The following is a 27,884-nucleotide window of genomic DNA, read 5'->3' as shown; positions in this document are numbered from 1 at the left end:
TAGAGTATATCAAGTGGCTACTATGGCTTCATGCTACGACTCCGAGCTAGTGAATTAGCCAGCACTAGTTAGCGGCCGGCTTAACATTATTGTTGGAACTTTATAGCCGTTGGATTAATGTTACAGTAGAACTATAATTTACTTATTTTTTTTCTTCTTCAACTTCACAGTGAATCCACCTTCTGTCTGTCCCATGTGTTAGCTAGCTGCAGATCTGAAGGGGGGGGGGGGGGGTCACATGACAAGATACAAGATTTCACAAAATCATATAATAGCCTCGTTTTTGTTCATGACCTAAAATGTCCATACATTTTTGTCCAGTTATTAAGGTAATATTTTCGTCTCTTCTTCATTAGTTGATAAAAATGCATACCGATTTAGTCCCAGTTATTCTTTATTAATGAGGGTTTTAATCCCGTGTTGTCTAGATTTATTCCAGTGAAAATTGTGTGTTGACTAAATTGTTTTTGTTTAGTTTTCTTTGACGAAATTAACACTACAAACGCTCACATTGATTTGATTTGGATTTTTATTTGCACGATACCTTCATCTCAACATCTGGTGGGACAAGAGAAAATCCTGAAGCTTCCTGGTCCGACAAAGTCGACAAGAAGTGATTGTCTTCTTCAGGAATAAGAGCTGGCGGGGAGGCCTGGTAGACCCCCGTTACTGAGGATCTCCTCAATGACCTCCACTTCACTACCAGAGTCGTCGTCCTCTTCATTACACTCTGCCTCATCAGACTCCTCCTCTTCTTCATCTTCATCTTGCTCCTCCTCTTCAGACTCAGAGCTGGAAAGTTCTTCACTATCGTTCACACTCACAACAGCTAGGAGACAAGAAAAAGCCTGTGAGCATGTAAATAAGGCAGAGGCAATCCGTGCCGTTGCGCAACGTGTTTTCCTCACAGTGGGAGTCTGTGCCGGTTGGATCGGAAGACGTCACAGAGGCGGTGGATTTTTGGTCAGTGAGCACAGGTGGAGCTTCAGCAGAAGCTTGCTCTTCCTCTTCCACCTCACTGAAACAAAACAGGGGGGACAATTATTTTTGTGGATTATCATCATTTTTGTTGGATTGACTATCAGTTAAAGACCGTCTTGACAATCAATGACATGCCCATCCCTGGTCGAAACCATCAAATGCAAAAAGCTTGGCTTTGTTTAGATTGTGTTGACCTACTATCACACTGACATCTAAATGTTCTTGAAATAAAGATACATTTGGAAACACACATCTTTTGTACTTCATGCCAACAATTAATAGAATTGATAATTTTCTCCGTAGTAGACCAAATGATGCCTTGTATCAGTAACTTGTAGAGAGTAAATAAAAACACAAACCTGCTGGTGGTTGTCTTTGACAAGACATGAATTCCAGAGCGGGTTAGAGGAGGAGACAGCCCACTACCAAACAAATGTCGTTCCACAAACTCAGTCAGATCTAATGGATGAAAAAAAAGAGAGAGACTGGTTTAAAAAGAAAAAGATTCAAAATCAAAAGTGGCGAACTAACAGACAGACTCCCAGGACACACCTGCTGATTGCTCCAAATTGTCAATCTCCATCACATCTTCAAATGTCTCATCTTGCTCGAGCTGGTTTTCATTCTCAGCATCATTTAATATCTGCAGAGGAGCTGGCTCAGTAGTTGGAATAGAGTTCTGCTCTGGTTCATTTGAAAACTTGAGGTTCACAGTCACGACGTCATCTGTGCCTTTGTGCTCTTCCTCAGCCTCGTAGCGTTCCAAAGTGGTGTCCGTCGCCTGGAGAGATGTCTGGTTTGTGTCAAAGCTCAGGTTAAGTCGAGCTTGTGTCGCGTCCGACGGTTTCGTCAATTTTTCAGCTCTGTCGATAGATAATGATTCCTTCCCAGAGCATCTTAGCTGCAGTGAGGGTATACCACCTTCAGCTTCATCAAGTTGTGCAGACCAGGTCTTGCGTGTGCGAGACAGGCTGGCTCTTCTGGTGAGCAGGCTAATCTCACCGTGTGCTGCCATCTATAGGGGAAATTGATCCAAATGAATTGGACAAAGCAGTATAGTTCAATTTACATTTTTTTGGGGCCTATAGGTAACAATTTGTTTTCCCTCAGTTTAGCTGGTTCTGCGGCATACACAATACACATGTGATATATATATATATATATATATATATAATTTTTTGCTGGACTGGTACCCAAAATCCCTGTTCTTTAATTATGGTTCTTTCTGTGCTTTACCACCACCTTCTTTCCACTGGCGGTTATGCATTAAAACCATTTGCCAACCACCAAGATATTAGAAGAAGAAATAGAAGTTTCCTTTCTTTGTACAGTCTAACTGGGCTCCGGCGCTCCTTTTTTTTTGGGGGGGGGGGGGCACTCTGAATAACCAAACAATACATTTGAACAAAGCTCGAATTTATGGAGTGAAGCAGTGCGTGCTAAAAGCGCATTTCCAAACGCACCCACAACTAGGCAATTGAGATTTTGGGGGAGAGTCTAAGCTGTTCTTGATCTTTCTCTGACTCATACTGCAGAGCGATTTGTTTTTCTTTCTTCATGATGCTTTATTTTTTGGGTGAGAAAGTACAAAAAAAATACATACATTTTTCTACAATAGCTCTTAATACAATAACATGGTATCTAGAGGGTAATTGTGCAACACAATTATTATGAACATTTCCAATACAGTACAAACTACAAAGTGTGCCATTAACAGACATTGACATCAAAAGCAGTTTGTGCTTACAGGTAATATCAATAAAGAGCACTGGTCTTACCCCGTTGGTCCAGTGCATGTCCTTTTCCGGTTCAGGAGACCCAGCCCCTTTAAAAGTAATCCTGCTCTCTTTGCTGCGAAGCTGAGGGGTGATGGAGCGCCCTGGAGATGCAGAAGGAGCGGCAATGGGAGTAGGCCTCTGGCTACTGCGGAGGATGGACTGCGGGGTGAAGGCTGAGAAAACAGCCACGGCACGAGCACGCTGATGGGCCAAGAAGTAGAATATATGTTAAAAATCTTATGGAAAATTTGCTGGATAATAGTTTGATAGGTGACAAGGAATCAACTTTTGGCTTCACCTTTACAATCAGTGGTGTTTGCAGCAGGCCGAATTCAGGGGGCTTAGTGGTGCTTTTTACGATGGCCCAAGAGGGTCTAGCAGGACTGAGAAGAGGTCGAGGGGAGTCACAGGAGGGATGAACCGCCAAGTTGGTCAGCCTATCAAATTTGAAAGGAGGAAGGAGTGTAAAGACATTGTGAACACAGTCAATATTTCTAATAGTTATTACCATTTAAAGACGATACACTACTTTTTTCAAAAAGCTACTCTAGCAGTGCATGATATGGGATTAATAATGTTTCAAATGGCATCTTTAAGACATTTTGCAATAATAATTTTGAGATTATATACATAAAATAAGCATGATACATTTTTAGTAAATATACAGGCAGGTCACAGCACTGAAGAATGCAAACCAACTAAAGCTGCAGTTAAGCATCGGCTTAAAGGATCAAGTATCACTTTTAGAAAATTAAGGCCTTAATGTTAGGGCCACCAAGTTTATGGACATCTTATAATAGTCTGTTTGATAAAACAATGCTTTGCTCTGGCTTTTATGAAGTACCTGGACTTTCGATTAGAGCTCATAGTAATTGGAGTTCCCAAGAATGGTTCCCGTTGGTCTTGGAATGCTGGCGTAAGTGGTGGAGTCAGGAAACCAGGAGTTTTTGGACTGAAAGGCACAATTTGACATAAGTCATCAATCATAAAATGCTTTAACACATTTGCTGTTTGCTTACCACTTAATAGGGGAAGACATAGGTGTGTCTCCTTTGCCCATCCACACCTCCTCAATTTTGTTCAAGAGATTGTTGATGAAGCCCGCCCTAGACATCACTTTCTCATTGGCAGAACGCTTGCTGATGGTAGACAGTGGCTGTGGACGAGTCACTGCTCCACAGAGGGGAATTATATTAAGATGCAATCGAAAAGATGCATGTGATTGTGAAGGCTTTCAGTGATTTAATACCCACGGTACCTTCTTTGCGGATGGTGCTGGGATGTTGGTAAGGTTTGGCCCTCTCCATCGCTAGCTTCCTCTGAACTCTGGGCAGAACTTTGCCATACTGCTCCAATATGGAATTGCGGGTGTCTGATCGCTCTTTAAGCTTTGAGTCTCGGTCATTCTAACAAATAAAGCAACACAGGCATATGGTTGAAACACTGTGGGACTCGCGCTGCAAATTTTTTCTCTTGCATGATTATTAATAAAACGTCAAATGTGTCTTAAATCATTATCTGTACAGTTAAAAATACTGATGAATGGAACAGTCGACCCCGTAACTGATTAATTGTAATTACAATTTTTTTTTGCAATTTGAGTGCGCTAAAGTTCCCACTGACCTCCAGGAGTTTGTGTTTGTGTGTATGTCATACCACAAGGTGCATTTTAAGGCTCTGGTTGAGCCGCAGGGCAGGCATGTAGTTGGCTTGCTGAAGGTAATAAAAGATCAGTATTTCCTTGTTTTGGAGACAACCTGTACCTTGGAGGAACTTCTCCAAAGTGTCCTAAACACAAACAACAAAAACGAAGAACCAATGGTAAATTTTGACAGAGCGGACTTTAACAGCTTTTAAAATAGTGCTGCATAAACCACAAGTGACCTGCTCAGTGGGGCTAAGGGGCAGTTTGAGCAACTCTTTGATGAGGCCGAGCTCCTGGCAGCTCTCGTACAGAAAGCCAAGCAGCTCGACCGCGTTGAGATGATTCGAGTGTTGCCGTAGTAATGACCATGCCTCGGTAAGACACCTAAGAAGTGTGGGGGGGGGGGGGGGGTACACTGGGTAATTATGAAAGATATACAATCAAATAATTTAGAAAGCAACAATTATTTGCTGTGCAAAACTCAACAGTGGACCCTTGGAATATGTAAGCTTGAATACGAGAGATCAGAGGAAAAAGCCATGTTGTTGGTCTGCTTACCCGTTGTGTAGCAGTACAGCCAAACAGAGTCTGGCCTGGGAGATGGAGGAAATGGATGGCTTTGTAACGTGAAAGTATCGGAGTGCCACTGAATGTTGGCCCTGACACATCAATGCTTGCAGGATGCGCTCATGCTGCCACTCAAAGTGACAATGAGAGGCGGCGGGATTTAGGAGGTGTTCTAATGAACCCTGATCAGGACAGGTAGGAAAAACATGTGAACTTGTTCTAAGATAGTCATGTTGGCAGTCCACCTCTTTTTATTAATATATTTGTGTGTGCATACCTCGTGGTCACGGTGGTCCAGCAGCCAGAAGCCTTGCACCAGTTTAACTAATCCAAAAGGGATGTCAAAAGCAGTGGGAAAAGACTCCACTGATGCTCCCTCCTTATTGGGGATGGAGTACATGACATCCAGTAACAAGTAGATTACCTAAGAACAAGTCAAGGCTAATCACACAGAGCTGTTATTGACATATTGATAAACGAAAGCCATAATGAATACAAACAATATGACAATCAACCAGAAAAGTAAGTCCGACTTGTGTCTGAAGGATACAATTGCATGCTTTGCAGCCTCATCAACACTGTCCAGAAGATATATATCAAGCAAAGCCTGCAGATGAGAATTTCATAATCAACAATCAGCTGTTCATGAATATTTTTGCATCGTATGTATGTTGAGCGCGTTTGTTGACTTTTAGGATAAGGTGCATATAAGCATACATGAAGTGTAGGTGGTGGGTACTGTCCTGTTCCACCTTCATCCCTTTTCCACAGGTTGGCCAAGTGTTCCCCACATTGACTGACCAAGCCGTCAATCATCAGGCAATCGGCAGACCACTTTCCCCTGGAACAAAAGCATTGGCATTAGAATTCCTGTAATACAGTTGGAACAAAATAAACAGACAAAAGTTTTTAAATGAGTACTCACTTAGCCAAAGAGGTGAGCTCCTCCCTGCGAAGTGAGTAATAGTTGCTAATGACTGAGTGACTGTAGAAAGGCCTGGAGATCTGCATGGCATCAACATCTATAGAGAAGACACCGGTTACAACCCGTTACGGACAATGATAAATCATCAAAAAGGTTCTTCCCAAACATGTCTACCTGATCCTTCAGGTAGCAGGCCAGTGCGACAGAACCAGAGGACCACTTGAGCATACTTTGAAATCAGACTAGACGCCACATTTTTGTTGATCAGACTCATGAGACCTGTACAAAGCAATAAAGAGCAACCATTATTTAACCAATCACCTTATCTGTGAATATGGAACAAACAGAAGGTAAAAGTTGACTGGCATTACTGTAATTCATTAGTCATCCACACAATGTACAACTGTTCATAGATGTCAACAATGCATCACACCAGACACCTGGAATTTACCTTGGAGTTAATCAAATATGTAAGTAGCCAAAACAGGAGGACGCTATTTTGAGATATCAACTACAGTGTGTTGTGTTCTGCATAAATAAACCCTTTTGTGGACACCTACTGTAAAAGCAACGTAACACAGTAAGATGAAATTTGTGCATACCCTTTTGCGTGAGCTCTTGAGCTTCATTCAGCAAACATTGGAAGATTGTGCTGAAGTTCTGCAGCAGTCTCTGGGTGTGCTGCAGCAAATGCAAGGTCTGAGGGTCTGTGAAGTGGGAAGAGTTGCCGAACAGAGGTGCACCTTGGAAAAACAAGAAAATGACAACTTCAAGCTAGCCTTTATTTGGGGGGGTTATGTCCTGACGTTTTGAACATGATGCTCTCTAATGTAATGTTAATTGTATCTGACATTTTAAAATGTTGTCTCCGTTTTAGTACAGTTTCAATCACACAACAGTTTTTATCGTAGTTGGTCAACCACATCTCGTTTTTATTTCATTAACTTTTAGTAGACTACAAATCTAGCATTTTAGTCCAAGAAAACAATTGTATTCGTCTAATTTTATTCAACAAGAATTGTCAACGTTTTAGTCAGGACAGTCCTTTTACCCCTGTATGTTTTTTGTCAGCAGATAATGTTGAATATTTCGGATCTAAAAGTATTTCACATAGAATTTTCTCTCATCTTTTTGAAGAAAAACATCTTCACACACACACACACAGACAATGACAGTATATCAAGAAGCAGCTACTATGGCTCCATGCTACGAGCTAGTAAATTAGCCAGCATGAGCTCGCGGTCAGATTAACATTATTGTTTCGAACATTATACCCGCTGGATTTATGTTACGTTATAACTATAATTAATTTTTTTTTTTAACCTTTCACCATGAATCCATCTCCTGTCTGTCCCATGTATTTGTGCATGTTGGGGGTGCGTCACAGTGAAAGCTTAGCAGAGACAGGATTTTACAAAATAATTTTTGTCTAGTCTTTGTTTATGAACTAAAATGTCCAGTTTAATTAAGTGGAGTACAATTCCATCTTGTCTTCATTAGTTGGCGAAAACGCATACTAATTTAGTCCCAGTTATTGTTTATTAATTAGAGTTTTTAAGTCTAGTCTTCATCCGATGAAAAATGTGTGATGATGAAAAATATTTTTAAGTTTTCATTAACACTACTCTATTGCAAATGAGAATGTCCAGGAACATACAAATGCCATCCAGTTCCTCCTTGGTTCGGGTCACTTTGTTCCAGGCCCAATCCAAGATATAGCGAAGGTTTAGTGCAGAGCCTGGTTGTTCTGATGGGACATAATTAAAAATGAGTTTCAAAGTCTCCAAGAAATGGTGCCCAATATAAACAATGTAACATGCTTTCTAAAGAGGCCTCTCACCCTCTGCAGTCCACTGCTTGATACAACCGATGATCAGTCCCAAAGAACTGGTCTCTACTGCAGTTGACAGGATGGCGTCCAGCTGCTCCTCCTATAAGCAGTTGATGAATATTGCGGTGATTTACATGTGAACATAACATGTATCTTTTGTAGAAGACAGGAACAAAAAAACGGTTTGAAATAGCCATGTTAATTCAAAGCTCATGGTCCACATCTTGAGGGAATAATGTTAGAAAAATGCAGTAGACACCTTTAAATGCGCATCAATTACATTATGCATTATTAAAAAAAAAAAATATATATATATATATATATATATATATATATATATATAAATAATATGGATGCATGTACCTCAGAGGGACTGGAGTTGTGGGCATCAGCAAGGCGAGATGACAGAAGGCCTGACTTGAGGTAACGCAAGCAGCTGCTGGAGATTAAGTCACTGGAACAGAGAGCAGCTTTCTTCAAAAAGCTCAAGGTCTGGTGGTGGACAAGGAATGCAAAAATAAAAAATACATTCAAACCATTACAGGTAAACTTTGGTGGCACAATTGCTGAAAATGTAATGACATAATTTGTGTTTTTTCCTTCAACTTTATTTAGATTAGATTTAGACTACAAGATTGGAAATTAATTTCCTTTAGTTTAAATTCTTAAATGTAGGTCTAAAATTGAAGCATATGGAAGTATAACAACAGCACTTATAGTTAATGACAGTGCTGTACTTCTCTGTGAAAATTTTATTTTTTTACTGGTGCTCCCGCTTGTCACTCTAAAAACACATATGTTACGCCAAGTGAGAACTCTATGGTTGACTAGCAAACAATGCAGTGCTTAATCCCCCCTCTTCTTGCTAAATGTCAGACAGGCTCCTGCTCACTCGAGGTGTGGTGTAGAAAATGGTTGGATTTATGTAGTAATCTAATGGCGTCACAAACCTGTTTCTGATATCCAGGGCAGGTTGAATGGACAATGCCAGAATTGAACAAACAGGTAGCATCTGTAACATTACAATTGAGTGCAATTATTGCATGTTACTACAGCAATTTAATTATTGTGCAAAACCAGCAAACGGATCATAATGATACTACTAATGAAAAAAAAAAAAAAAAACTTAGAACATAACAGACAACTAACTTACTTAGGCTCTTACCAAAGTTATATGCAGTCGAGTTTAAGTACTGTTCTGGTGGGGGTGAAGTTAAAGGCAGACCCCAGTATAATAATACTAATAATAATAATAACAAATAACTAAGAACATGATAACAGACAAGTAACTAACCTACTTAGGATCTTACCAAAGTTATATGCAGTCGAGCTTAAGTACTGTTCTGGTGGGGGTGAAGTTAAAGGCAGACCCCTACTGAGACTGTGATCCTGCACAGTCACGTCCAGTAAGAGGTGCTGAGAAGCCATTTGTGTTACTGGGTCCAAACACCAAACAGCAAAGTAGGGACAGTTCTGCAGAGACTCGCCCATTCTGACAATAAAAACAACGCAATGCAAGTGTAGTGTCACAGTCAACTGATGAGCCTCGCTGACAATAACCTTAACAGTTGATTTGATTATAATAAACAATTAGGAATAATTACACAAACTCAATCATCATCGAGAGGCATTAAATGTTCAATTAAAAATGCATTTGCTAACTTAATGCAGGTGAATTATGAATCCACACAATCTCCACTGTACCTGAATGAGTTGGGCATTTGAGCATGGTACCAGCGGTTGATGTCAAAAACCCCAATGTATGTAGATGGCATTCCCTGTCCGTAGGCCTTGACTTGCCAGCTAAAGATGGACACACTGGTGTCAGGAGATGCAACTGAAAGATAGAAGGAGGAGGTGGTTAAACAAAAACAGTAAAGCACACACAAAAAATCTTGAAGATTGGAAGCTATTATAGATACTGGAGGGCCAACTCTATATATATATATATATATATATATATATATATATATATATATCTATATATATATATCTATATATCTCTATATATCTATATATATCTATATCTATATATCTCTATATATCTCTATATATCTCTATATATCTATATCTATATATCTATATCTATATCTATATCTATATCTATATCTATATATATATATTTTTTTTTAAATACTTTTGTGACTATTATATGACCAATCTGACCTTCATTCATGCTGTCATCCCTGTCTGGGTGGGGTCGGAATTTCTCAATGGTCTGGCAGCTCAACAAACGGGTGTTGGTGGTCTGTGCTCTGTGAGAAAAAGCTGCCGCACTCAGCTCCTGACTGTAACGTTCCTCACAGTACTCTAGACCCTGAACAGCATAACGACAGGTAAGGGTACTTTTCTTAGACAGAAATAGTAACACTCCTCATACCTCATAGAGGATCTTCCCTGAGGCTAGACATTTCCGCTCACTGAAAGCCATCTGTAGCAGGCGGAGACTGACGGTATCGCCTTCTCTGTAAGGGTGTGAAGGAAGTGAGAAGTGAGAATGGATGGCTCTGGAAGACCGTGTGCTTGGGAAAAAACGCTAAATAAGAATAGTCTAATTGTGTAGAAAACTTACTGTTCCTGAGAAGACTGGACAGCCCAGAGATAGCACCAATTTATCGGGTCATTTTCCGGCTCCTGGAAGGTGAAGGCATAAACAGGCACTCTGCCACCATCCAACTGGAAGTGGCAACTATACATACAAGAACAGGATTTGTATACTTATATACACTTACTTTTGAAATAGAAATAAAAAAAGAAGTGTTGTCCACATAAAGGGAAAAAAACCTGAAAAAAGTCAATGCAAAAGGCACCATAAGCTAGAAGTCTAAAATCTATTTTAAGTATTATTTTCACCCTGAAGGCAAAGACAGTAATTTGTAGAACAAACTATTTCATAATATTTTGTACAATACAACAATAACAAAAACTAGACTAAGTGCAATTTCTGCAGAAATTGCGTGGGCATGCTGGAAACTGAATGCCAAGCTGAATGCTTATGAAGTAAATTGAAAGATAAATTATGTGAAAATTACAAAGTATTAATTGTAGTTGAAAGATAAATGAATAAAAAGAACACCTGGGAGGCGTGAATCTTTGAAGCAAGTTGCATTTTATATGCAAGTGTTATCTGAAAGTACCCTCCTTTGATTTAGATGGTAAAGTGGAACTAATGATATCCAATGGAAAATATGCAAAAAATAATTCACTCAATAGCGCCACCAAGGCATGCAGTACCCTCCATTCATTTACATGGAAAAGGGGAACTATGATAGTCAGTTGGTATACATTTAGATCCTTTAGCAAGGTGGTGGGATTCTAACCGCCGACCTCCTGGTTACTGGACAAGGCAATTTACCAAATGTGCCACTGAGCAATATAAGACAGCTGGTAATGATGGTCAGTTGTATGTATGGAAGTGGGCGTGGAAGGTGGGTGGGACTTATAAAATGTTCAATGTCAGTCCCATTGAAAATGAATAGGGAAAAGTTGATACTGAACATTAAATTGTGCCAATACTGTAAGTAATGTGGAATCAGACGATAAATATCAAGGAAGGCAAAAATTTTTGAAGCAAGTTGAAATTTGGACGGTGTAAATCGGATACGTATTATGTGGGAGTTATTGCGCGGCAAAAAAAATTGAATAAAATGCTAGAAGTAAGAATAAAGAAGCTCAATAACATTCCAGCATTCCCACAATTAGACAGCAAGTGTACCTAATTAAGTGACTATTGCGCGAATTTGTTCAGATTTTGAGAAACGGGAGAAAGCCTCACACTTTTCTGAGAGACTTCAAGTTCCATAGCTGCAAGTAGCCATCAGAGAATCCCACAGCCAGTTGATTTGTTCTGGGGATGTACTGCAGGGCTGTAGCCGATACGCCACTTGGTCCATTGAGCTGGAGGGAAAGGTGTCTGCCCTCTCTGCAGCTCACTTCTCGGAGCTTGGGAATCTCTCTCTGAGTTTTGGACACTACTTGCAAGGCTGTGAAATCCAAATAGAGCAACAGGCTTAGAATGAGAGAATACACAGAAGGAACCGCATCCCTCAACATGGACGCTGCTCACCTGAAGCATTCAGCTCGCTCTGGCTGCAAGACAGGTCATCCAGACAGAGGTCCACGAGCAGAACATGGCCAAGATCCGTAACTACAGCGGCGATGCCAAAGAACCAGCGAAGACTCTGGTGGAGGTGCTGGGTGGAAGTGCTTGCTCCACCATAGCTCACTATGGGCTCAATGGCCGTAATCTATAGCCGAGCAAAGACACAACCAGAAAATGTTTTAATGTTAAATGTGCTACAAATATACAAGCTAGGTTGAGCTGGGATGTCTTCCAGTGCACAGCAGAACACTCACCCTGCCTGGTATCATCACTGCCTTGGTCACTCTGGACAGCCCCAAGTCATAGAGACATAGCACGCTGCCGCCTTCTGTCTCTTCCAAGCCCACCAGCAATGCAGACCTAACGATACAAAAATCAATAACATTATTAAAATCAAGTTCTTAATACAGTAGAAGATAGTGAACGCACTGAGCTCAGCCAAAGATAGACTTGATAATTACATTAGATACAAGTCATGTAATCTTTATTTATACCACACTTTAAAACAGTCTTTCAAACATAAAACATTAACAAATCCTTTTCCCTCATGCCTACATAAACTTTTATGTTTAAAGATGAAAGAAGAGAGCTTTAGTAACTTCACACATGTCTGTTACAAGCTAAGTTTGAAGTAATCGCCTCCATTTTACAAACCACTTATCCGTGTGGTCGTTTCTGATTTATGGTAACAAAGACACGTACAAATTAAAGTGAAAATCATACCGGAGGAAATCAATTTGCGGTTAAAAAGTGAAGACAGGAAGAACGAGACACAATAACGTTCTGACCTTTTGAGCCAGTTGAAGTCCCTCGCGGTGAGTACACTGGGCGGGTGCTCCCCTCCACCACTAAAGCAGTACGCAGACAGACGCTCTCCGGTCATTGCGTGGACGAACTCAAGATGGGGACCGCAGGCAAGCCAAGCATATCTTCCACGGCCTCAATGCACAAAAAGAAAAATGAAACATCAGGTTTCATTATGAGAGAGCAAACAGAGTAAAAACATGTTTGGATGAGCTGAAAGGAACGTTGTCTCTGCTTTACCATAATAATGCATACTTTTGCGAGAAATGCACTTACCAAGAGTAAACTTGCCCTGAAGCAGAGAGTCCAGCGTGATCGCATCCTCTCCCACAACCTTGAGGGTCGCCACAGGGAAAGGCAGGCTACTGGTGACCTGTGCTGTCAGCTCATCCATGGCTCACTGGAAAACAACAACAACAACAATACAGGATACATGTTAAAACATTTTTCTCCAGTGTTAGCACATTTTTATTGTATTGTAGTAACTATCCAAACGTATTCAGCTCAAATCACCAAAATTAGACATAATTCCATTCAGAGACTCAAACTTTAATACATAATTGTATTGTCTAAATATCCATATACGCTGTACACAAATAAACTAGCAAATAGTAAAAATAAAATAAAAAACGTGCACATGCCTGCTAAATAGATTAAAGCCTGCGTGCACCAGCTCTCAAGCCAACTCTTCAAGACGCGTTTCGTATCAAAAACAAACCCCCAAAACGTCCAGTCTGTGGTCAAACACAAGTTCAATCATTTTCCATTAATGTCCAAAACACAACATGAACCTTTTGCACATACGACGACAAAGACAACTGTTTAAAAAATAAATAAAAATGTTTGCCTCCAAGTTTCACACACACCTGACACTCATTAGTAATTACGTTGAGCTTCATTTTATTATTTCTTCGGGGCACATGCGCTACCATGCGGCCAAACCCAGGAATCACACGCAGAGAAGGAAAAACTAAGAACACTTGCTGTGTGTCCGAATGTCCACCCTTATCCCCCTAACGCGGACCTAACCCCTCGTTCACTACATAGCCCCGCACTATATAGTGGCCTAATATATAGTGCCCCCATTCGTTTGGCGATTCGGACAACCAACTCACTACTTTCTCCTCGTCGGATATCACTTAACCTCCGTAACTGTTACGACGCACCGGCGCATAAATCTCCGACTATTTATTGTGAATTAAAATGTTTTAAAACTGTACTTTAGTTACTTGGTTGTACATATTTTCAACTAAAACGAATTAATTGTTTCCGTAGTATATATTAATGCATCGCTTTAATTCTCGCGCTTGCGCTGTCGCTCGCGCCATGTTTTTTCATACTCGCAATGCATTGTGGTCTATATCAATCCGTGTGAGTGAACATCGTTGTTCACTACTTTTCAGAGTGCATTGTGGGTAACTTTGAGTGCCCTACATTTTCGTTTCCTGGACATTCGGACACCACTACAAAATTGCATATAACCCTCAGTACTACTGAGGTCATTGTAAAGTGCCCTACTGAGTCAGCAGGGCACTATATAGGAAGTAGGGTGCATATTCGGACACAGCCACTGTAATATGGCTCAAACACACCGGCTCCTAATTGCGAATGGTAGGAAAGAATGAACAATAAAAATAGTCGGAGTCGTTAACTTTATATGGGAAAAAATAAAATAAAATTGTAAGTCTAAAGTCAGAGGTTACTGGTAATATTTTTGTATCAATATTTTAGGGCAAAAATTTATGTAAAAGACAAAGTTTGGTAATTGGCCTATCCAATATGCTAGTTTTAGTTTGCACTTTTACATAATGTACTAATCCTTTTTTGTCTGGATAAGTTTGTAAAACAAGCAACCAAGAACTGCGTGGGTCTGTAGCTATAGTCTGCAATAAGCACAATGTCTCCTGTCACAAGATGGCGTCTCTCTTTTCTCTATTTTTGACGATTCTGCAGTAAAGGTAAGTATTCTCTTAGCCATCGTTTCCAAAATAGGACATGGTTTCTCCCACTATGGCCCAGCTGTTCATAAATGTGCTTTAATATTAAACCGGCCCCATGATGGTCTTTTGATAAGATGACTGGATGTTTTGTCTCTTCAGGCATCGCCGCCTTACTCAATCTCCCTCAAACTGCGTAGCAACACATCAATTGTTTGACAAGGAGACGCCGTCTCTCCTAAAAAGGTAGTCTCAAGATGTAATGTCCATGTCAAAGCTTTATGGACTCCTTCATGAGTTCCATGAATCTTTCATCATCCTTTGACATCTCTTTATCCTGTGATGCATCTTCATTAAAACCATGGTCGTATTGCTTCTTCAGCATGTCCTCCACTCGTTCTAGAAGATATCCTGTTAACAGTAGCAGTGAAGTAGCCATCATCACACCGGTCATCACTGTGTTCCTTCAGGAGTCCCAGTAACAACCCACCCCAATAGGGCCTTAATGGCATATGGACCATTACCAATACTGTTGATTACATCCCAGTAGCTTGGAGGAGTTGGTTCCTTCCAATCAACAACTCCACCTCTGCTTGGATGCGGGGAACATCATTGCGCAAACAAAGCCTGGGATAATGCTCAATGTACTCACAAACGACATTGATCCCTCAATTTTCTGTATGACTGGTTATACTTGGACTGCTTACCAGTCAATTATTCACACGGCACATACAGTATACAGTAGGTTACATAATGCCAGCATCCATATTGGGACTTCAGAACCACTTTGTTAAGAAGAGAATGGTTCACTTGGAATAGACTATAAAGAAGCACTGATTGTCACACCCACCTAAGTGGGGCGAAATTCATTGAGTTTTTGGGAGCGGTGAGCAGCAGCAGGTGCCATGCTCTGGAATCATTTGGTCATCTAACCCCCAAAATCTAACCCTTAATGCAGAGTGTCAAGCAGGGAGGCAAACAAGAGTGGTCCAATTGTTCATCAATCTTTATTGTATTTATCAAAGAACAGTCGTCATCAAAAATAAGACATTCTGCACACATCAGAAAATAGCCTATGTATCTGCCACACAATGCTCAAGTCAACAAATTGAAAATGCTTTTTTTTCTTTTCTTTGCACACTGTACAATATTCCTAGTAGGAAGGGAGTCCAAACTTTTTGGCACCAATGAACATGTAGTGCACGCCACCCATCTAATTAAAATTTAAGACTAGCAGTGTGATTGGTTATTATACAGCACTGAGACTTTAAAATGAATATAATTATTTTAGGATTTATTTATTTGGAAAAAAAGAAAAATATTTACACATTGTTAGAAACATTGGTTACTTTTCTTCTCAACAGCAGTGTTCAAAGATGATAAAAATTGAAAAGCAAAAAATTAAACGAGAATGGATTTAAAGCCTCCTCACTAGAGGCACGATGACTGCTTTCTCTGATTCTTGTCAACAGGAGCGTCCGTACCCAACAAGCAGCAGCTGATCCCTACCAAGAGTTTAAACACCTGCAATTTTCAGTTAGAGATTCTTTCGGCGTGTGACGGGCTTGGTTAAAACGCTGTCCATGATGCGTTTACGGCGGAGGTTCATGCTATGCGACGTCCAAACCTCCCCTTCCTTTGCCCTTTTCTTGGCTTGTGGGGCCTGACCGGCCGGGCTCGGCAGTGGTGAGATCAGATCCGCTTCGACCAGGGGAAGCGGCTCAGAGGCGGATCTGGATCTGAAGGTGTGAAAAGAAAACAATACTTAAACGATGCACAATTTCACAAAGAGAATTACATTTTCTGTATTTAACAAAGCCACATTAACTTTGTCTTACGCGAGTTTGGTAGTTTGCTGCTTTCACAATGAAAAACTCAATTGACAGCCTAATAAAATTACTTATTAGCATTGATGGAGCAGTAATTCTAGACCAGGGGTGCCCAAGTCCGCGCCTCGAGAGCCCCTAATTAGTCTGCTTAAGAAGTCTCCCTCCTCAAGCACACCTGAATCAAATTATCAGCTTTACAGAAGCTTGATGACAATTCTGATCATACGAATCAAATGTTTTGGAGGAGAGAAACATCTCAAACAGGCTGGATAGGGGTTTCGAGGATCGGACTTGGGCAGCCCTGTTGTAGACTGTTAAACAACTTATAATTGAACACATGGAGACAGGTCTTATGTTTGTCATCAAACCTCAATGTAAACTTGTTATACTGCCCTCTGGTGGCCCAGGTGTGCACATCAGGAGGAGCCTATTGAATTATGATGTACAGTTTGACTCACTACATTCTATAACTACTGTATGTTTCTCTAAATTACCATACTATTTTTCCTTTTGATAAAAAAAAAAACTTAATGAAAAATAAACAAGTTACATAAATCTTTTTCTGGGGTGCTGGAATGGATTAATGGAATTTGCATTATTTTCAATGAGGAAAGATCATTTAGTTTGAGCGCTGTTCAGGACTAACAAATTGATCATGGAACAAATAAAATTGAAAGTTAAGTAATCATACTTGGCTGTTCTTTTGGTACTTTTACTGCCTTTGGAAACTGCTGTCATCTCTTCCATGTAGTCCTCTTCTGAAGTAAATTCTTCCTGAAAAGCATGGAACAATTTATGTCAAAATTCTTCATTGCAAAATAATACAAATTATAATCACTTAAAAAAAATACTTCCAAGACATAGCTTGGTACACACAAGGATTTTTCAAATCTTAAACGTTTAAAAAAAATATTTGTCAGACCCCACACACAAAATAAATAAAACATTTTTTTAAAAATCGGGCATTTAACAGTTTTGGTTGTTTGTGTGTTGGGTGCTCAGATAATCTCATGACAGCTCCCCACAGACATAAAGATAATCTTCCACCACTGATCAAGAATCCAGTCCTCCGAGGGAACGCTCTCGCGTGATCACACGTGACTTCACAAACACGACGACTACCAGGCACTTCCGGGTATGCGCAGATGATTGCCAAATGTTTCAGAAGGGGACAGGGGCGGTATTAAAGTGTTAATGTCCGCAAGGAAATATTTGCTTTGAAAAAAGATTTTCTGGAACCTGGGGACCACACGTTTAAACAAAAATGACAACAACAAAAAAACCGGTGAAAGCGGGGCTCGATCCCGTGACCACGCGCTTGTGGGGTAAAAGCACTAACCCCCAGCCCACACGGGAACACTTTACTGAGCAAAAGTGCTACTTTTAGTCATCACGCAGTTCACGGCAAGTGTTGGGTCTTTGTTGGAACCACTTGGTATTCATAAAACAATAGCTGGATGAACTTCAAGTTTGTAATATTAATTTGTTTTATGTACAGGCCCTCGTTCGTCATGTCAAAGAGCTTCTTTGTTTTGCTACATTCCGTTCATATCACCGTCTGCGGAGTCAGCTGGCTTGGGAGAACCTCGGCTTCACCTAAGATTTTCGTCGTAAATATTGAACATGTTCATTATTTAAGATAGTTAGCCCTGACAAATCCACTCTTAACACAGCTCACACATAAAAATAATTTCATAAGACCATCTTGTAAGACATAAGATTACCGGGCGTTTGACGTCCTTGGTTGGGAAGGGGCAAAATTGTGTGTACCAGGCTTAAGTGCGCCCAATACATTTAAGATTTTTACTCAATATTCAATAAGCCAATAATGTGACTTTTACTTTGACCAGTTACTTTCTTACTTTTACTCAAGTATCACTTTTAAGTACTTTACACATAATACTGTTTTTTAGTGCAGCAGATGAGAAAGAAAACATTGGGATATGCAGAATTATGTGATCCATTTGTAAATGCTGACCTTTGGAGCACTTTTGACTCGTCTTCTGGTGCTGCGTCTGACAGCCGGTGAAAAAACCTCCACCGTTTCTTTGTCCTCCTCTGTTAGGACCGCAAGTGTTGTTTGCAACACCTCACTGCTGTGGGAGATTTTACGAGTGGACCTCCTTGGGGTGTTTGTCTGAGAACTCGTGCGTTTGGCTGGGGTGGAAGTCCTGGTGGTTGCTTTTGGAGCGATGTTGATCTTGTATGCTGATTCCTCCTCTCTGGTGTCAGGCTCATCCTCCCTTATACTTGTTTGTCTGGTCTTTACAGAAGTAACTCTTTGAGAAGCTCGTCGTCTGGATGGAGACATGGCAGAGTAAATATGGAAAGATGCTGTTGCATCCTCATCATCAATGTCCTCCTCCTGATGCTGAACCTTCTTTGGACTTTCCTCCTGGACTTGAGGAAATTCAGTTGGAGTTCTGCGAGAACTTCTCCGAGGTGTGCTGGCTCGGACTTTGGTTTTCTTTCGTGGTGTTCCACTAGACGAGGCGACCTCTGTGCTCTTATCAGGTTCCTCAGGGATGGGAGTGATGAACGTAACCGTTTTCCTTGACCGTGTAGTGATTTGTGTGGGAGTGAACTGAACCGTCTTCCTCCTCTGAGAAGCTGAGGTCTCTGTGACATGATCTTCAGGTTCATCAGTTGGCGTGAAATCTTCTTGAACGTCTTCATTAATAGTTTTGGCCTCATTTGGACATTCTTCTCCGTTATCCAGTTCTGTGGGGTTGAGATGTTGCTGTTCTTCCTCCAAAAAGCTTGTGGTCTCTGCATGGCTTAGAGTTCCTTTCATCTCATCTTCAGAGCCTTTATGGTCCTCAGCAATTTCAAGTTTGCCTTCCTCTTGTTTCATCTCCACGTTAGCATTTTGTGTCATCCCAGAATTCTCACCATCTCTGTCCTCCAAAGCTTCTGCAGGTCCAGAATTCTCACCATCTCTGTCCTCCAAAGCTTCTGCAGGTCCAGAATTCTCACCATCTCTGTCCTCCAAATCTTCTGCAGGTTCCTGCAGCTGGGTAGGCTCCTGATCTTTAGCATCTATTTGTTCTTGAGGTTCTTCCACATTCAGTTCCGCCTTGGTGTAATTGTTCTGTGGCTCAGTCTGACAATTGATTTCATTCTCCTCCACAGGTTCCATTTCCTTCTGCTCATCTTCTTTTGTGGCCGCCTCTGACTCGAGAGCATCCGGTGCCAGAATAATAATCCCTGCTTCCGTTGCCAGATCATCAGTGGCCACTGCTATCGGTTCCGGTGACTGTGGATAATCCTCAAACACGTCCGCCTCCTTATCGCCGTCCTCATCCATGTCCAGCATCAGAGAGAAGGTGCCGTGAGTTTCACAGTTCTGCTCGTCTGGTTCAGCAGGTTGCTGCAGTTCAGGCAGTGGGGCGCTGTTAATAACCTCCTGTTGGCCCTCCACAAGCTCGAGAGGAACGAGGAGAGTGGTTGAAGGTTTGAGCTCCATATAGGACGACTCTGGACCATCGCCCTCGAGCGCCTCCATTGCTTCCGTCTCAGCGCCAAGTCGCACCATTAATACCTCTCCTTCCATTTCTTCGCCAACCATCTGGAATCACAGAAACAAATGAGAGTACTTTTCAGACCAACGCTCACATTGATTAGATTTGGATTTTTATTTGCATTTTTATTTGCATACCTTCATCTCAACACCTGGTGGGACAAGAGAAAATCCTGCAGCTTCCTGCTCCGACAAAGTCGACAAGAAGTGATTATGTTCTTCATGAACAAAAGCCGAGCTGACTGGGAGGCCTCGTAGACTCCCATTACCGTGGATCTCCTCAATGATCTCCACTTCACTACCAGAGTCGTCGTCCTCTTCATTACACTCTGCCTCATCAGACTCTTCATCATCATCATCATCATCATCTTGCTCTTCCTCATCTTCATCTTGCTCCTCCTCTTCAGACTCAGAGCTGGAAAGTTCTTCGCTATCGTTCAAACTCACAACAGCTAGGAGACAAGAAAAAGCCTGTGAGCATGTAAATAAGGCACAGGCAATCCGTGCCGTTGCGCAACGTGTTTTCCTCACAGTGGGAGTCTGTGCCGGTTGGATCGGAAGACGTCACAGAGGCGGTGGATTTTTGGTCAGTGAGCACAGGTGGAGCTTCAGCAGAAGCTTGCTCTTCCTCTTCTACCTCACTGAAACAAAGCAGGAGGGACAATTATTTTTGTGGATTATCATCATCATTTTTGTTGGATTGACTATCAGTTAAAGACCGTCTTGACAATCAATGACATGCCCATCCCTGGTCGAAACCATCAAATGCAAAAAGCTTGGCTTTGTTTAGATTGTGTTGACCTACTATCACACTGACATCTAAATGTTCTTGAAATAAAGATACATTTGGAAACACACATATTTTGTATTTCATGCCAACAATTAATAGAATTGATCATTTAGGTGACTCATTTTCTCCATAGTAGACCAAATGATGCCCTGCCTGTATCAGTAATTTGTAGAGAGTAAATAAAAACACAAACCTGCTGGTGGTTGTCTTTGACAAGACATGAATTCCAGAGCGGGTCAGAGGAGGAGACAGCCCACTACCAAACAAATGTCGTTCCACAAACTCAGTCAGATCTAATGGATGAAAAAACTGGTTTAAAAACAAAAAGATTCAAAATCAAAAGTGGCGAACTAACAGACAGACTCCCAGGACACACCTGCTGATTGCTCCAAATTGTCTGATGTTACATCTGCAGGTTCGGTGTCTCCGCATGTTGGCGCATGCTCGGTGAATGCTGTAGCTTCAGCGTCTCCAAATGCTTTCATGCTCTGGATGAATTTTGTGGTTTCTTCACATGCGTTCACATGCTGCGTGATCATGAAGTGTTGAGATTCTCCAGATGCGTTCTGTTGCTCTAAAATAGCGGTGGACTCAAGCACTTCTAATTGGGCTATGTTCTCCTCAGTGAACAATGAATGAGGATGAGATTCTGTTTCTTGGGCAGTGTCGTCCACCATCTCATCACCTAGCAACAGAAACATGCCAAACATGGTGATACATACAAGAAACGAGTCATTTTGTATCTGACTGATGTGATGAATCCAACGACATAATTACCATGACAGGGTGGTTCATTCAGGTCAATAACTTCAGCATTTTCTTGTTTGCTACCTGATTCAGTGTCTGGTTCATTCTCTATTTCACACTCAACTTCTTCTTGGTCAATTTCTTGTTCGCTTCCCGACTCGTCTAGTTGATTTTCTGTTTTACACTCCGCTTCTTCGTTTTCATTCTCGTTCTCCACAGCAATCTCCATCACATCTTCAAATGTCTCATCTTGCTCGGGCTGGTTGTCATTCTCAGCATCATTTAATATCTGCAGAGGAGCTGGCTCAGTAGCTGGAATAGAGTTCTGCTCTGGTTCACTTGAAAACTTGACGTTCACAGTCACGATGTCATCTGTGTCTCCCTCCTGATATTCTTCAGCCTCATAGTACTCCAGAGTGGTGTCCGTCGCCTGGAGAGATGTCTGGCTTGTGTCAAAGCTCAAGCTAAGTAGAGCTTGTGTCGCGTCCGACGGTTTCATTAATTGTTCAGCTCTGTCGATTGACAATGATTCCTTCACAGAGCATCTTAGCTGCGGTGAGGGTATACCACCTTCAGGAGGTGGGAACTTTACATGGGGCGATTCCGCTTCTTCAGCTTCATCAAGTTGTGCAGACCAGGTCTTGCGTGTGCGAGACAGGCTGGCTCTTCTGGTAAGCAGGCTAATCTCACTGTGTGCTGCCATCTATAGGGGAAAATGGATCCAGATAAATTGGGCAAAACAGTATTAGTTATATCTATCTCTCTCTCTCTAATAAATAAATATATATATATATATATATATATATATTTGTTTTTCTTGCTTCTTCATGATGCTTTTTTTTTATTGGTGTGATAATATAATAATAAATATGTTAGTTTTTAGCTGACCTGTAATACAATAACATGGTATCTAGAGGGTAATTGTATTGGAAATGTTCATAATAATTTTGGTGCACAAGGTGTGCCATTAATAGACAATGACAGCGAAAGGAGTTTGTGCTTACAGATAATGTCAATAAAGAGCACTGGTCTTACCCCGTTGGTCCAGTGCATGTCCTTTTCCGGTTCAGGAGACCTAGCCCCTTCACTAAAAGTGATCCTGCTCTCTTTGCTGCGAAGCGGCGGGGTGATGGAGCGCCCTGGAGATGCAGAAGGAGTGGCAATGGGAGTGGGCCTCTGGCTACTGCGGAGGATGGACTGCGGGGTGAAGGCTGAGAAGACAGCGCCAGAAGCAGCCAGGGCACGAGCACGCTGATGGGCCAAGAAGTAGAATATATGTTAAAAATCGTATGGAAAATTTGCCAGATATTACCGTATATAGTCTAAAAATGTTCTCAAAAAATCGAAGGTGCACCCAATAATGAGGATTTCCCGTCGACACATTGATTATATACATGAAAGCCGGACCTGGCTGAGGACAGGCATGATGAAAGCGCTAAAGAGTCAATTTGGTGCCGTAAGCTCCTCCCCTCCCCCTGCCCTCCCTCCCGCACTGGTGTTGTACGCCTCCTCTCCTCTTGCTCGGTCTCTCCGTGACTTGTTGTGTTCCAACTCCTGCCATGGCGCTAGCATGCATGTGCAGTGAGCATGCATGCATGCATGCATGCATGCATGCATTAGCGTATGTTTTAACATAGCATGTTTAACTTTGTTTGCGCCCCAATAGTGCAATGCACCTTATGTGCATGCTAAGCACAGAAAAAGTCCCGCAACTGAGGCTGCGCCTTATGGTCGTGAAAATAAGGTAGTTTGATAGGTGACAAGGGATAAACATTTGGCTTCACCTTTACAATCAGTGGAGTTTGCAGCAGGCTGAATTCAGGGGGCTTAGTGGTGCTTTTTAGGATGGCCCAAGAGGGTCTAGCAGGGCTGAGAAGATGTTGAGGGGTATCACAGGAGGGATGAACCACCAAGTTGGTCAGCCTATCAAATTTGAGAGGAGGGAAGAGTGCAAAAAAAATAAAAAATTGGGAACAGTCAATATTTCTAATAGTTATTACAGATTGTCATCATTTAAGGACGTTACACTCTATTTTAAAAAAGTTACTCTTGGAGTGCATTATATGAAATAAATGTTTCAAATAGCATCTTTAAGACATTTTGCAATAATAATATTCTATAAAATCGTCATGACACATTTCAGTAATTGTACCGGGTAGGTCACACAGCACTGAAGAATGCAAACCAACTACAGCTGTAGTTACAAAAACGTGAAACCGGGTGTTTTCCTCTGTCAGGTGGTTCAACACAGCTTCATTTTGCTAACCAAATACAAATATACTCAGTTAACTCAAGTCACTCAAAAATATTGTGTTGCGCTACACATTTGTCAAACTTAGATCCAACATTCCTAAAGAAAAATAAGAAATACTGTACAGCAATGTTTATTAAGTTTGTTGCACTTGTAAAATAATTTAGCATCAGATTTAATGATTAAGTATCACTTTTAGGAAAATTAATGCTTTAATGTTAGAACCACCAATTCTATGGAAATCTTATATTTTGTTTGTTTGATAAAACAATGCTTTGCTCTGGCTTTTATGAAGTACCTTGACTTTCGTTTAGAGCTCAGAGTTATTGGTGTTCCCAAGAATGGTTCCCGTTGGTCTTGGGATGCTGGCTTAAGTGGTGGAGTCAGGAAACCAGGAGTTTTTGGACTGAAAGACACAATTTGACATAAGTCATCAATCATAAAATGCTTTAACACATTTGCTGTTTGCTTACCACTTAATAGGGGAAGACATAGGTGTGTCTCCTTTGCCCATCCACACCTCCTCAATTTTGTTCAAGAGATTGTTGATGAAGCCCGCCCTAGACATCACTTTCTCATTGGCAGAACGCTTGCTGATGGTAGACAGTGGCTGTGGACGAGTCACTGCTCCACAGAGGGGAATTATATTAAGATGCAATCGAAAAGATGCATGTGATTGTGAAGGCTTTCAGTGATTTTATGCCCACGTTACCTTCTTTGCGGATGGTGCTGGGATGTTGGTAAGGTTTGGCCCTCTCCATCGCTAGCTTCCTCTGAACTCTGGGCAGAACTTTGCCATACTGCTCCAATATGGAATTGCGGGTGTCTGATCGCTCTTTAAGCTTGGAGTCTCGGTCATTCTAACAAATAAAGCAACACAGGCATATGGTTGAAACACTGTGGGACTCAAGCTGCAAATTTTTTCTCTTGCATGATTATTAATATAACGTCAAATGTGTCTTAAATCATTATCTTTACGGTTAAAAATACTGATAAATGGAACAGTCGACCCCGTAACTGATTAATTGTAATTATAAATATTTTTGCAATTTGAGTGCGCTAAAGTTCCCACTGACCTCCAGGAGTTTGTGTTTGAGTGTGTGTCATACCACAAGGTGCATTTTGAGGCTCTGGTTGAGTCGCAGGGCAGGCATGTAGTTGGCTTGCTGAAGGTAATGAAAGATCAGTATTTCCCTGTTTTGAAGACCACCCGTACCTTGGAGGAACTTCTCCAAAGTGTCCTAAAAAAACAAACAAAAAAAAACTAAAATGAAGAACCGATGAAAAACTACAAAGCTCATTATCTTTACAGAGCGGGCTTTAACAGCTTTTAAAATAGTGCTGCATAAACCACAAGTGACCTGCTCAGTGGGGCTAAGGGGCAGTTTGAGCAACTCTTTGATGAGGCCGAGCTCCTGGCAGCTCTCGTACAGAAAGCCAAGCAGCTCGACCGCGTTGAGATGATTCGAGTGTTGCCGTAGTAATGACCATGCCTCAGTAAGACACCTGGGAAATTGTGAAAGATATACAATCAAATAATTTAGAAAGCAACAATTATTTGCTGTGCAAAACTTAACAGTGGACCCTTGGAATTTGTAATCTTGAATACAAATTTGGATCATGAATACGAGAGATCAGAGGAAAATGCCATGTTGTTGGTCTGCTTACCCGTTGTGTAGCAGTACAGCCAAACAGAGTCTGGCCTGGGAGATGGAGGAAATGGATGGCTTTGTAACGTGAAAGTATCGGAGTGCCACTGAATGTTGGCCCTGACACATCAATGCTTGCAGGATGCGCTCATGCTGCCACTCAAAGTGACAATTAGAGGCGGCCGGGTTCAGGAGCGGTTCAAATGAACCCTGATCAGGACAGGTAGGAAGTAGAAAAAACATGTGAACTTGCATGAGTTAAGATAGTCATGTTGGCAGTCCACCTCTTTTTATTATTATATTTGTGTGTGCATACCTCGTGGTCACGGTGGTCCATCAGCCAGAGGCCTTGCACCAGTTTAACTAATCCGAAAGGGATGTCAAAAGCAGTGGGAAAAGACTCCACTGATGCTCCCTCCTTATTGGGGATGGAGTACATGACATCCAGTAACAAGTAGATTACCTAAGAACAAGTCAAGGCTAATCACACAGAGCTGTTATTGACATATTGATAAACGAAAGCCATAATGAATACAAACAATATGACAATCAACCAGAAAAGTAAGTCCGACTTGTGTCTGAAGGATACAATTGCATGTTTTGCAGCCTCATCAACACTGTCCAGAAGATATATATCAAGCAAAGCCTGCAGATGAGAATTTCATAATCAACAATCAGCTGTTCATGAATATTTTTGCATCGTATGTATGTTGAGCGCGTTTGTTGACTTTTAGGATAAGGTGCATATAAGCATACATGAAGTGTAGGTGGTGGGTACTGTCCTGTTCCACCTTCATCCCTTTTCCACAGGTTGGCCAAGTGTTCCCCACATTGACTGACCAAGCCGTCAATCATCAGGCAATCGGCAGACCACTTTCCCCTGGAACAAAAGCATTGGCATTAGAATTCCTGTAATACAGTTGGAACAAAATAAACAGACAAAAGTTTTTAAATGAGTACTCACTTAGCCAAAGAGGTGAGCTCCTCCCTGCGAAGTGAGTAATAGTTGCTAATGACTGAGTGACTGTAGAAAGGCCTGGAGATCTGCATGGCATCAACATCTATAGAGAAGACACCGGTTACAACCCGTAACGGACAATGATAAATCATCAAAAAGGTTCTTCCCAAACATGTCTACCTGATCCTTCAGGTAGCAGGCCAGTGCGACAGAACCAGAGGACCACTTGAGCATACTTTGAAATCAGACTAGACGCCACATTTTTGTTGATCAGACTCATGAGACCTGTACAAAGCAATAAAGAGCAACCATTATTTAACCAATCACCTTATCTGTGAATATGGAACAGACAGAAGGTAAAAGTTGACTGGCATTACTGTAATTCAGTAGTCATCCACACAATGTACAACTGTTCATAGATGTCAACAATGCATCACACCTGACACCTGGAATTTACCTTGGAGTTAATCAAATATGTTAGTAGCCAAAATAGGAGGACACTATTTTGAGATATCAACTACAGTGTGTTGTGTTCTGCATAAATAAACCCTTTTGTGGACACCTACTGTAAAAGCAACGTAACACAGTAAGATGAAATATGTGCATACCCTTTTGCGTGAGCTCTTGAGCTTCATTCAGCAAACATTGGAAGATTGTGCTGAAGTTCTGCAGCAGTCTCTGGGTGTGCTGCAGCAAATGCAAGGTCTGAGGGTCTGTGAAGTGGGACGAGTTGTCGAACAGAGGTGCACCTTGGAAAAACAAGAAAATGACAACTTCAAGCTAGCATTTATTTGGGGGGGGGGGGGGCTTGACGTCCTGACGTTTTGAACATAATGATCTCTAATATAATGTTAATTTCATCTGACATTTTTCAATTTAGTCTCAGTTTTAGTACAGTTCCAATCACGCTTGTTAGTTTTCATCATAATTAGTAAACCTCCTCCCGCTTTAATTTAGTTAACTTTTAGTCGACTATAAATCTAGTATTTTAGTCCAAAAAACAATTGTATTCATCTAGTTTTAGTCAACAAAAACTGTGAAAGTTTTAGTCAGGACAATCCTTTTATCACTGTATGTTTTTTGTCAGCATTTAATGTTAAATATTTCACATCTATAATAGTAATGCACCGAATATTAGGCTACCGAAAATTTTCGGCCAAAAATATGCATTTTTGACATGCGGCCCAAATTAAATTAAAACCAAAAGAGGATGTTGTGGTGATGCAAGCAAAAAAAATACCACAGGGGTGAGTGTCCGCCTCGCTGCTTACTGGCGTTTCACCGTGAGAGTACCAGCAGCTTTGTGCACACACCGGAGAAGGGCGGTGCTTGGTAAACTATTGTCCAGCATTTCAGCGGGTCGAAAAAAGGGAGCACTGCCGAAAACTGCACTACAGGTGAGCCACTCTTTCTCCTGCAGCGCCTTCCTTTTTTTCTTTGATTAGAGCCCCTTGATCCACTTTTTCACTTGCAGCATTAGTTAGCGGTTAGCTTAACATTAATGTTGGAATTGTTTAGCCGTTGGATTTTTGTTACATTCTAACTATAATTTACTTCTTCTTCTTTCTTA

The 27,884-nt window shown here is 41.2% G+C and overlaps 2 protein-coding genes across 3 annotated transcripts in view; both read right to left on the bottom strand.

Moving 5' to 3' along the window:
* Positions 1-491: 491 nt before the first annotated feature.
* LOC147176969 (protein ELYS-like) lies at positions 492-13,030 on the bottom strand. 2 transcript variants are annotated; one of them, XM_086070943.1, is made up of 32 exons: positions 12,910-13,030; positions 12,618-12,768; positions 12,084-12,189; positions 11,794-11,974; positions 11,503-11,710; positions 10,300-10,416; positions 10,108-10,192; positions 9,894-10,044; positions 9,432-9,564; positions 9,038-9,219; positions 8,678-8,739; positions 8,091-8,219; positions 7,737-7,827; positions 7,554-7,643; positions 6,499-6,639; positions 6,071-6,175; positions 5,897-5,993; positions 5,689-5,812; positions 5,522-5,578; positions 5,249-5,395; positions 4,963-5,153; positions 4,644-4,788; positions 4,416-4,547; positions 4,018-4,165; positions 3,779-3,929; positions 3,604-3,711; positions 3,058-3,196; positions 2,760-2,960; positions 1,534-1,996; positions 1,341-1,440; positions 909-1,018; positions 492-829 (listed from the first exon to the last, which is right to left on the bottom strand). In XM_086070943.1, exons 1-32 carry the CDS (start codon positions 13,025-13,027, stop codon positions 627-629), a joined length of 4,566 nt encoding a protein of 1,521 aa, XP_085927069.1. In that variant the 5' UTR covers positions 13,028-13,030; the 3' UTR covers positions 492-626. The 2 variants fall into 2 exon arrangements, with proteins under 2 accessions (XP_085927069.1, XP_085927070.1); XM_086070944.1 differs by lacking the exons at positions 492-829; positions 909-1,018; positions 1,341-1,440 and having other exon boundaries at positions 1,581-1,774; positions 1,903-1,996.
* Positions 13,031-15,558: 2,528 nt separating this feature from the next.
* Positions 15,559-27,884, bottom strand: part of LOC147176968 (protein ELYS-like) — a 21,022-nt gene continuing 8,696 nt past the window's right edge. The window contains exons 16-37 of the mRNA XM_086070861.1: positions 26,923-27,063; positions 26,495-26,599; positions 26,321-26,417; positions 26,113-26,236; positions 25,946-26,002; positions 25,673-25,819; positions 25,376-25,566; positions 25,069-25,213; positions 24,817-24,948; positions 24,420-24,567; positions 24,181-24,331; positions 24,006-24,113; positions 23,241-23,379; positions 22,492-22,707; positions 21,487-22,159; positions 21,086-21,394; positions 20,903-21,002; positions 20,451-20,560; positions 20,058-20,371; positions 18,378-19,967; positions 17,091-17,173; positions 15,559-16,309 (exon numbers count right to left, since the gene is read on the bottom strand). Of these exons, the coding sequence (XP_085926987.1) occupies positions 16,108-16,309; positions 17,091-17,173; positions 18,378-19,967; positions 20,058-20,371; positions 20,451-20,560; positions 20,903-21,002; positions 21,086-21,394; positions 21,487-22,159; positions 22,492-22,707; positions 23,241-23,379; positions 24,006-24,113; positions 24,181-24,331; positions 24,420-24,567; positions 24,817-24,948; positions 25,069-25,213; positions 25,376-25,566; positions 25,673-25,819; positions 25,946-26,002; positions 26,113-26,236; positions 26,321-26,417; positions 26,495-26,599; positions 26,923-27,063 (5,282 nt within the window). The 3' untranslated portion in view covers positions 15,559-16,107. The remainder of the gene's footprint in view (positions 16,310-17,090; positions 17,174-18,377; positions 19,968-20,057; positions 20,372-20,450; positions 20,561-20,902; positions 21,003-21,085; positions 21,395-21,486; positions 22,160-22,491; positions 22,708-23,240; positions 23,380-24,005; positions 24,114-24,180; positions 24,332-24,419; positions 24,568-24,816; positions 24,949-25,068; positions 25,214-25,375; positions 25,567-25,672; positions 25,820-25,945; positions 26,003-26,112; positions 26,237-26,320; positions 26,418-26,494; positions 26,600-26,922; positions 27,064-27,884) is intronic.

Source organism: Leptonotus elevatus, chromosome 3, assembly GCF_054856555.1.
Source record: "Leptonotus elevatus isolate MCC_2025b chromosome 3, RoL_Lele_1.0, whole genome shotgun sequence".
Classification (NCBI taxonomy): domain Eukaryota; kingdom Metazoa; phylum Chordata; class Actinopteri; order Syngnathiformes; family Syngnathidae; genus Leptonotus; species Leptonotus elevatus.
This window is presented reverse-complemented; position numbering and strand designations above follow the sequence as displayed.